This window comes from Impatiens glandulifera, chromosome 5, assembly GCF_907164915.1.
Source record: "Impatiens glandulifera chromosome 5, dImpGla2.1, whole genome shotgun sequence".
Taxonomy (NCBI): Eukaryota; Viridiplantae; Streptophyta; class Magnoliopsida; order Ericales; family Balsaminaceae; genus Impatiens; species Impatiens glandulifera.
This window is the reverse complement of record NC_061866.1, coordinates 6,936,833-6,947,262: the sequence shown is the minus strand read 5'-3', so window position 1 is coordinate 6,947,262 and position 10,430 is coordinate 6,936,833. Positions and strand designations below refer to the sequence as shown.

At 33.9% G+C, this 10,430-nt stretch overlaps 1 protein-coding gene across 1 annotated transcript; it reads left to right on the top strand.

The window, feature by feature from the left end:
* The first annotated feature begins 661 nt into the window (after window positions 1-661).
* Window positions 662-2,504, top strand: LOC124938944 (F-box protein CPR1-like). Its single transcript, XM_047479465.1, has 2 exons — window positions 662-960; window positions 1,733-2,504. Exons 1-2 carry the CDS (start codon window positions 662-664, stop codon window positions 2,502-2,504), a joined length of 1,071 nt encoding a protein of 356 aa, XP_047335421.1.
* The last annotated feature ends 7,926 nt before the right edge of the window (window positions 2,505-10,430 follow it).

Genomic DNA, 10,430 nt, shown 5'->3' with positions numbered 1-10,430 from the left:
CCATTTTTACAGCAATGAAGACCCAACTAAGAGGACGAAGCCCAATGGTAGAGGAGATCGGGACGAGAAACGTGGAGAGAGACCCCGGATAAAATGTTTCTTTTGTGAAGGGCCGCATAAAGCAAGAGAGTGTCCTATGAAGAACAAACTATCCGCTTTAATGGAGGAGCAAGAAGGCCTTCACAATGAAGCTCGATTGGGGTCGTTAAATCTCCTTAGTGCCGTTAAAGCAAAGTTTGAAGGGCCAAAGACCGTGAAGAAAGGACGATTATTCGTGGAAACAAAAGTAAAAAGCCATATGGTTAAAGCTTTGTTGGATACGGGAGCCAACAACAACTTTCTAGAGGTAAAAGAGGCGGAAAGACTAGGGATTAGGTACACCAAAGAAAAGGGGTGGCTTAAAGCAGTCAACTCGGCACTAAGTGCAACTTATGGAGTTGCTCGTAATGTAAAAGTCAACTTGGGGGAGTGGACTGGCCTTCTGGATTTTTCCATTATTGACATGGACGACTACAAAATGGTTCTTGGAATAGAGTTCCTAGACAAGGTAAATGCATTTATACTCCCTTCTGCTAATGCTATGTACATTCTAGAGCAAGGCAATACTTGCACAATACATTTAACACGAGAAGGCAAGAGAGAAACTAGGCACCTCTCTGCCATGCAACTCTCAAAAGGTGTAAAGGAGGACTATTCATCATCTTTTGTTACTTTGAAAGAAGATGAGAAAACTGTGGTTCAAGAGAGGACACCTCCGGAAGTTACAACTGTCCTAGAGAAAGTTCAGGATGTAATGCCCGCCGAATTTCCAAAGAAACTCCACCATGAGAGAGAGGTGGACCATAGAGAAGAGTTAGTCAATGGTACTAAACTATCGGCGACAATCTTTTATCGCATTGAATCTCCCAAATTGGAGGGATTGAAGAGACAATCGGAGGAGTTGCTCTTCAAGAAAGGGAGGTGCGAAATTGACAAGACCGCCAAGAGAATGAAGAAATGGGAGGACAAGAAGAGAAAACACTTGGAGTTCGGAGGAAACCGAGTGGTAGTAAAACTTCTCCTCCATCAAGAGAGACGATTTTCCAAAGTTCACAAGGGGTCTGTGAGGCGATACGAAGGCCCTTTCTTAAAGAAGAAACGGGTTAGAAAGCTAACATATCGTTCAAAACTTTTGTCGCATTTGGAGACATCATTTAGACCTACAAAGAGGATGCGACGAGGACGTCGCCGGAATGAGTGGGGGAGAATGTCACGGCCCACTTGTCTTCCTAACCCAAGAGGCTTAATCTTTCATGAAGGCCCAACACAAGGAACCTTCTAGAAGCCTTGTAAGAAAGAATGTCATTCTCTACATTAATGGGTCATTTAATGTAGTGGTTGGTTGGTAAACTATTAAGGCGGTAGTTGGGTAGTAAGTCATCAATGTAGTAGTTGGATAGTACACAATTAATGGGGTAGTTGAATGTTATGTAATTAATGTAGTAGGTGGGGATAACCCTATAAATACCTTTGAGGTATTCCTTTGTAAAGTACCAAGTATTCAAGTGAGATAATATTAATATTTTTTGTAAGAGTTTACTCTCTCTCTAGAATTCTTGTGTCAATTCTATTAAACGTCGAGTGTTGCGTCGAGAAAGGCTGACTAGTTACTCGTTCTTGCGAAGATCATAACTAGTGCCGCACGGATCGTCAGTGGAAAAGACTGAGCCCGTGACATTCACCAAAATAATAGATCGATCTGGGTTATAGATTATATAGACATTGTAGTTTTATGGAATCCTTCAACGAAAAAGTCTATAGAACTACCTTCCGCATCGATAGAGATCAAAGATGAGCGACGCTTTGACAAATATAGAACATATGGATTCGGTTACGATAACACCAACGACGACTACAAAGTGGTGAGAGTTGCGGTTCTTCTGGATGTTGTCATAAATTACGAGGTTAAGGTTTATAGTTTAAGATCAAATTTGTGGCATACGGCAGATAAATTTCCTAACCAATATCCGGATTTGAGTGGAATTGGAAATTCAGTAGCTGGTGGAGCGATGCACTGGATCTCGATAGACGCGGATTTGAACAGATCCATTCTTGCATTTGATCTCGGGTTGGAGACCTATAGAGTAATTCAACAGCCTGAATACCGTGATTGTGAATTCTATTCGCACTTAGATAGTTTTGAAGGATGTTTATCGTTAACTTGTCTCTATTTTTCGGGGAATGTGGATGTATGGTTGCTGAAACAATACGGTGGGGATAATGAATATTGGTCGAGATTGATTACATTGTCGGAGCAAAATATTCCGGATACGTCTAGCTATTTTTTGAGATGTATTGTTTATTCGAAAAATGGTAAGAAAGTACTTTTGTATATGGGTACCGATCTTGTTTGGTATAACTTAGAAACGAGATCACTTGAAGATATTAGGTTTCATTCTGAGGATGATTCACTTGAAGCTTGTTTGGAAAGTCTAGTATCTATTGGTGTTGCAGAAGCTGGATAACTAGGATCAAAGATGGAGATGGTAAATAGTAAAAGTAGTATTCATGCATTGGGTATGTGTTTTGCTTTATTACTGCATAGTTGTAATTTTGAATTTAAAAGACTTTATTAGTAGGGTAGCTCATTTTTAGAACATTTACAAAACATATAACTCATCATATTAGGTTTATACATTAATACATCTCATGATTTCCTTGCAATCTCAATTTTTATTTTTACTTGTTTTCATTTCCTCGAGTATTTTTTCCTCTCTAAGTTATAATGTGCTTTGACTTGTAGAAGAAGATAATTATAAATATCATACAAAAGTCCATTTAACTTTGAGGAGGAAGAGTTTAGCTTTTAATTTTTAATAATATTTTCTTTGTAATATAAGAAAAAAAATGTATATCAAACCTTTTATATGAAATAGAAAGTTTATTTGAAACAACTCTAATTTATTATTACTTTTTTTTTTTTATCGATTATTCATGGTTGTAAGTACGTAGTGATGGAACTATGTATTTAGCCCAAAAAAAAAAATTATGTTATAATTTTTTATGATAAAAATGTGACATTAACATTCATTTCTTAAAAAAAAATTCAATATAATTTTTGTTTATTTAATTATTAAAAATATGATAAAACTTATATTTATACACTTGTTTTATTCAAAATTTTATCTTTATATTTTGAAGTCTAACCCAATTTTTTTTAAAGTCTATCTCAACTTTGAATTCGTCCCTGTAAAGATGTATAACCTTACTACGAATTAGGAAGAGAGTGTATATCTGTTTATTATCCTCTTCTGTTTGATAATTCGCGAGTATCATTGATAACATATATAAATAAGTTAGTGATATTATATAAGAGGTTTTTCTTTTTCTAATTAGTATTTTTTCTGATTAGTAGTGAATCATTTTTTTTTGTTTAACATCAGGTTAATAAACTTGTTAGGTTTGTTTAATATTTAATTGTATTTATTAGTATTTGGGCAAAATCAGGATGAAATTACTGAGAGTCAAAATAGAATATAAATATTATTCCAACCTATTTTCCATAACTATAATTCAAACTAGAAAAAACTAGTCCATTTGAATTACCGCGAAATTAATTATAATTATTTTATAAGTGATATATTTGATAGGGATATAAGATATATAATTATTAATTATATACATACATCTATATATTTATAATTTTATGATCATACAGTACATAATTTAAAATAAGTAGTTTAAATACTATTTTTTTTCTAAAATTACCGATAAGAATGGTTTTTTATGATTTCATTTTGTTATTTAATATTTTTACTTTTAGTATTTTTAGTATTTTTTATATAATTTTAATTATTATAATTTAAATCATTAATGAAATTTTAATTTCATTTAAATGTCTATTAAAATCATATTTTAATTATTTATAAAAATAAAAATGTATTTAATTAATTTAAATATTATTTGTTATTGTATAAAATAATAATAAAATTAAACTATTATCAAGATACTAAGGGAGGCTTATTAATACTCTAAGTTTATAGAGTTCGACTGATTGTTTGATGTTTGATTAAAGATTTTCTTATAAAATTAATATAAGTTTGTAGAAATTAAAATTTACTTATTTACTTTATAAACAAATTCAAAATAATTATAGATTCATAAGGGATTTAAATAAAATAAATATTTTAGATAAATATTATATTCATTAAATTTCAAATAATCTATTAATAAAGAACTTAATCAAGTTAATTTTGTGCAGAATAAAGAAAATCGGAAGGAAAGTTAATCGGTATCAAGAAGGTTCAGCTTCATACTTCAGCACTTAAGGAAATCGGTTATCTCAATTATCCGTATTCTAGACATCGATCTCCTAAAGAAGTATAACCAGTAGTGCAAATATCGGTTCTCCTGAAGAAAGCGTAACTGGTAGAAAATCGGTAGTAAACCGGTAGTAATCATCGGTAGTAAACCGGTAGTAAACATCGATAGTAAGCGCAACCGGTAGCAGATATCAGTAGCAAAAGCACAACCGGTAGCAGACATCAGTTTCCTAGAAGCGCAACCAGTAATAGACATCGGTTTCCTAGAAGCGCAACCAGCAACAGATATCAGTAGTAGACATCGGTTTCCCAAAAGCGCAACCGATAGAAGATATCGGTAGAAGACATCAATTTCCCAGAAGCGCAACCGGTAGTGAAATCAGTTTTACCGCTCCTCAAAATATAAACACATTTCCGGTAGTGACAAAAATAAGTTTTATGCTACAGCAGAATTTTATTTCAACTTTGGTGCAAATCTGAGAATATTTTTTTATAGTAGCTGTCTGCTATCACAATTAACACTATCAAGAACACCAAAAGACAAATTTTCCTTGCTTCATGCTCCTAGGAAATCATAATGCAATTAATGGCCTCTTGACTTATTATGATTAAAATACAGACAACATCAAAGGATATCCGATCTGCTGTACTTTACATAACCTCAACCAATCAAGAACAAGAAATGTATTCTATGAAGCAAATATATCCTTTGAAGATGAAAAATATGTCCGTTGACATATGCCTATTTAAGAGAACAAAGTTCAACCGGATCGACAAAATTTTTTAGCCTTTGAACTTCTTTGAACTTTGCGAACAACCATCTCTCAAAACATCAATCGGCTGTAATACACATCTTCTGAGCAATCTTCTCAAGCTTCACTAATTATTTAAGTGTATTAAATCTCCAAACCTGTATTGCAATACTACCTATTCTGTGTGAGTGGTGAGCATTCTAAGTTGACAAAATTCGTTTCTGTTCAACAAGAGTGTGTGTTAGGAGTTCAAAAGTAGGCAGTAACTAAGTCCTAACTGTTCGACTGGGTTGTGTACGAGTGTTGTATTCAATCAAATCTTCTAGTGGATATTCTTCTCAAGGTTGATAAGAAGGGGTGACATAGGAGCTTTATCTCTAAACATCAATAAATCTTGTGTTGTGTCTTCTTTTTCTTATTATCTTCCAAACTGACCATCTACTGCTTCAAGTGGAAATAAACACTTCCGCACTTGAACTCGGTTCAAGAGTTTATGATAACTTGCGAAGAATAGAGATCAATATTAACCTCTAACAGGGTTATTATCAATCGGCGTGTGTGTAAGCGTTCACCTTTGTGAGACCCCAATCTCTTTTGGCGATCCTAATCCTAACAGTAATAAATAAAACACCAAAATAAAATGGGGAAAGGATGATAAATATATCCTCCGTTCTGAATCGCCCCATTGTCATCCCTACACGTGTAAGACATAATTTGAGCCACACCTATTAGAACCTTTTATCCTAAAATTAAAAATAATGAATGGCTAGTTTTCATTCACGATGTGTCTAATAAGTAATTGGTGGATTCTGAGATAGATTATGATATCAATGAGAATATCTTAATGAAATTCTTGACACGTAATATAACATTGAATGAAAACCACTCCTCATTGAGGAAGGTCATTGAATTAAAGACTAAAGTGTGGCCCAATATGCACGAGATCCCACCCTTTTTGAATAATATTCACCCATGTTCTTCTTCATCGAATATCTACCAACATTGTCATGAAGAAGCCAAATGATCTACAGTAAGGTTATATGCAAGAAGGAAAGAGTGTCTCGAGGCTGAGAAAATGTTATTCCAATTAGATTTCATCAATGATTGGAAGAATTATTGATTGAAATGTTTATAGAACCAATGATGGTGTGAAGAGATGGTGTGAAGAGATGGTTAATTAAGTCATTATTCAGAACTATTAGTTGTGGTATATATTGTTTTAGTGAGAATAAATTTGAGATATTGATTAGTGGATTGTAAAGGATCTATGTAAATGACGGTTGTGTTGTTGGGAGTCTCTTAATTTTATAGGGGTGTCTCGTGAGATTCTGGTGGTATTATGAAAAAACATTGTATTATGGTAAGTGGCTATAAGGAGGTAGAATGACGACTCACTTACTTTTTACATTGTTCTAGAGTCTTTTGTGGTGTATGATTGAGATTCATTAGGTGATATTCGAATCTTTGGGTAGTTGTTTTAAAGTTTGGATTGTGACGGTTAATATGACATGAATACATATTTGAGTTACCATCCTGATATTTCCTAGTGGATTATATAGTTTGAGAGAAATCAACGAATTTTTAATAATCGTAATCGTTTGATGTGTATAATTCTTAATGTTATTATAATGACGTCTTCTGATATTTGTTCTGAAAAGTCGGTGGAGTAGGTAGGAGATTTATTCATTCTTTGTAGGATTCTATGAGCTTAATAATCTGTTGTGTAGTGTGTTTGTATTCTTTTCTTATTTTCAATATTTTTTATGTCATGCTTTGTCGTTATACTTAAACCTTCTTATCAATTTTAATCGATATGGAAAATAGTTAAAAAAAATTGATTTTTAACGTTAAGACAAAAAGAATGATTGAAGTGAAGATATAACCTTAAAAGTAGTATTAATTTCTTAAAATTATATATATATATATATATATTAATTTTTTTTAACTTCCTATTCTTAATTTCTTTTGGCATTTTATTTCTAGCTTGAATTTTAAACTTCTTAAAATTCAGAAGAAAACAATATATATAAAAATATATATTAAATTAATTAAATATTCCATACAAAATTATACTGTCGCTCTTTTAGATAGTATATATTAAGAGACAGTTTCCATTATTCGACCGAGAAAAGAGGTTGGGGGAAGTTTCCATTAATTGAGTCTACACATAACAGGGACTGGAGTTGGAGTTAGATATAACAATTAGAATTAAGGTTATTGAATTTAATATAAGAAAAAATATCCAAAAACATATATTAATATATATACATATATAATCGGGGATTAGTATTCAAAATATATTAATTAATATAATGATTAATAAACAAAATTTACACATATACCAATCTAATTTTACGTTTTTATTTAATAAAAATTTTTATTTAAAATTATTATTATATAGTTGTTTATATACTTAATTTTGTTTAATTAGTTATTTAAAATTAATTTAAAATATATCAAATTATTGAACATATATAGTTAAGAGAAATGATAATGGTAGGGGTGAGCAAATGGGTAAAACCAATCCGTTTTGTCCGATCCGTATTAAATCCAAACTAAGTTTATCCAATCCGTAATTCAAACAATTTTACTAAATAATACGGATCGGATACGGATTTGATTGAAAATGGTTTGGATAATCCAAACTAAAAAATATTTATATATATCAACTTGAAATTAGTCAACAATTTTTTTTTCAATTTTTTTTTTTTAAATTCGAATTTTTTATTATTATTAAATTTGAATCTGAAAAAAAAATAAAAATAATAATAATAAAAAAAAATAAAAATAAATATCGTTGTCAAGTGAGGATAAGTAAAATATATATATTATATTGAGATGAAATTTAATTTAAATAAAATTAATTAAAAAATATATTTTATTTAGATAGTTTGGATAATTTGGATAATTCTAATCCAATCCGATTTAATTCAATCCGAACTCAATCCAATCCGATCTCAGTCCAATCCGAAATATCCAATCCGAATTAGTATTTAGGAATCGGATTGGATTGGATTTCGGATTAAACCACCCAATGCTCACCCCTAGATAAGGGAGTGACTCCCTACGCTGTATTATTTAAAAAAAATTACAAAATATCTCGCATGCATATTCGTCTTTTATTTCAACACAAAACTAGGACGCTCTTGAAACCCATTATGCCTCCAGACTCGTCTTCCCCTTCAAACCATCGCGCGTGCGCCTCTTCCCCTTTGAAGAATACATTGCTGCCGTTCTTCACTCTTGCAAGTCGAACGTCGTTTCAAAATGGTAAACTCGTTCATCTTTCTTTACTTCAGTTTGTCGTGTATTGAGTGATGTAGTCTAACTTGCGACCTTCTTTTTTAGGAATTAGATAAACAAATGATGATCTTTGATGTATCAAAGAAGAACGAAGCGAAGCGAAGAAGAGTAAGACAATGTCAAAATGTTGAAAGGTAATAAATGTCCTTAGTCTAAATGTTTTGAATACTACAAATGTCATGAACAACTATCATTCCTCTTATGCCTTTCAACTTTTTCAGACACTGGCTTACTCTTCAAAGCATTTCAGCATGACAAGGAATAGGCGCGCGAGATATTTTTGTAATTTTTTTTAAATAATACAGTGTGGCATGTCACGTGGGGAGTCGCTAATAGTCGCTCCCTATAATCTATATGGTTAAATATCTAAATAATTCGCTCGACCAGTCTCCTTAACCGAACTAAAAGCATAAGGAAAAATAAAATGAATCTAGAGAAATGGGCTGAAAGGGCTGCCACTTCTTCTAGGTGTCCGACCGGTCACAACGCTGCTGATGCAGATGACGCTGACTTCAATCCAACTGTTGCATCGACCACTCACATGGCTGGTCTATCAACCGGTCGCGCCCATCTCCCGACTCATCTCCCAACTAGTCATGACGCCCCTCCCTTGACCGGTCATGTATCCTCCACCCCGACTGTCCTGGCTGCTGTCAACCAAACCAGTAGTGCTACTCCTTCGACAGGCCATGTCGTTGCCACCCTGACCGATCACAATAATGTTTTTCCAGTCGGGCTCACCTTAGCCACTACGGTATGTCACGACATCCCCTCCCCGCCTGTTCAAATCCCCGATAAGTCGTGGACCATGGGACGAAATGAAATTACAAATCTGTCGGGCATTAGGAACCAAATTCTCAAATCCCTCGCCCAGTTCCAAAGGCATGAACTTGTCATGACCAATGAAAGGAGCGATCAAATCATTTTCCAATTCAAAATCCGATTCGAGCAAGATTGTAACTCATTCGACAAAACCGAATACGAGGAAATAGTTATGTGGTCGGTTAGTGACACGAGGGAGTTCTACAAGTGCCCTAAAACCTATGCCTACAATACACAAACAAATGCAAACCAAACATGGAAAACCAATAAGGTTTGGGGAAAAAATGGGACAGCTAATGGAGGCAAGCTAAATGTGGATCCTAGCCTAAAAAATAAAACGCTCGAACACCCGCTCCAAATCGAACTCCCCCTAGAAATTTAAGAGGAATGTGTCAACGATTGGAAGCGAGTTGTTATCGGTCACTTCATGGGCATCCAAAAGGCCCCATTCCGAGCAATCAAGGCCGCCCTTTTCTGACAATGGAGCGAAAATGGACTTAAAAAAGTCAAAATCAACGACTTTGACTATTTCTTCCTCACTTTTGGCACGGAGACCGAAACCCAAGCCATTGCCGACTTAGATTTTACCTTCATGTTTAGTTTATGTTTCAAGATTGCCAAATGAAATGAATAAAATGAACATCAGTAGCAAACCGCCACAATCCGAACAAGTGTGGGTGAGACTAAGAAACATTTCACTGCACCTTTGTAATGCCAAAGCACTTTCCTACATCACTAGACTCATTGGAAAGTCGCTTAAGCTTGATCTCAACTTTGACTCATTTAAACGAGTCACGTTTTCCCGCGTTTGCATTGAGATCGATTCAACGAGTACAAAACCGGAAAAATTCGAGTTAAGATGTCGGAATGTAAACATGACTGTTATTGAGGTCATGTACGAGCAGCCGGAAAAAGAGGACGGGGAAAATCAAAAGAAACCCGTGGCCACTCCGAACAAGAGAATCTCAAGGTGGTTAAGAAATCCTATATCGAAATCCTCAAAACAAATGAAAACCACAATGAACACGTGAACGAGAACCAAACTGATCCCGATCTCACCGAGCCTGAAACCGAGACCCTTTTCCCACTATTTAGGTTCGAAAAGCCCGACGTCAACATGGATGATAGTGAAAACCAAAACATATCAAAAACCATGAGCTCCGAAACCAAAGAAAGTCGCAACGTTGTCAAAGAAACCACCTTAAGGGAAACAACTCATACGCTCAACTCCAAACTTAAGTCCAAAAAAAAA

Coding starts and splice junctions, on each gene's coding strand:
- LOC124938944 (XM_047479465.1), top strand. CDS start 662: ATGCAACTCTCAAAAGGTGTAAAGGAGGACTATTCATCATCTTTTGTT. Junction 961..1,732: donor TTGCTCTTCAAGAAAGGGAG/GTGCGAAATTGA, acceptor CCAAAATAATAG/ATCGATCTGGGTTATAGATT.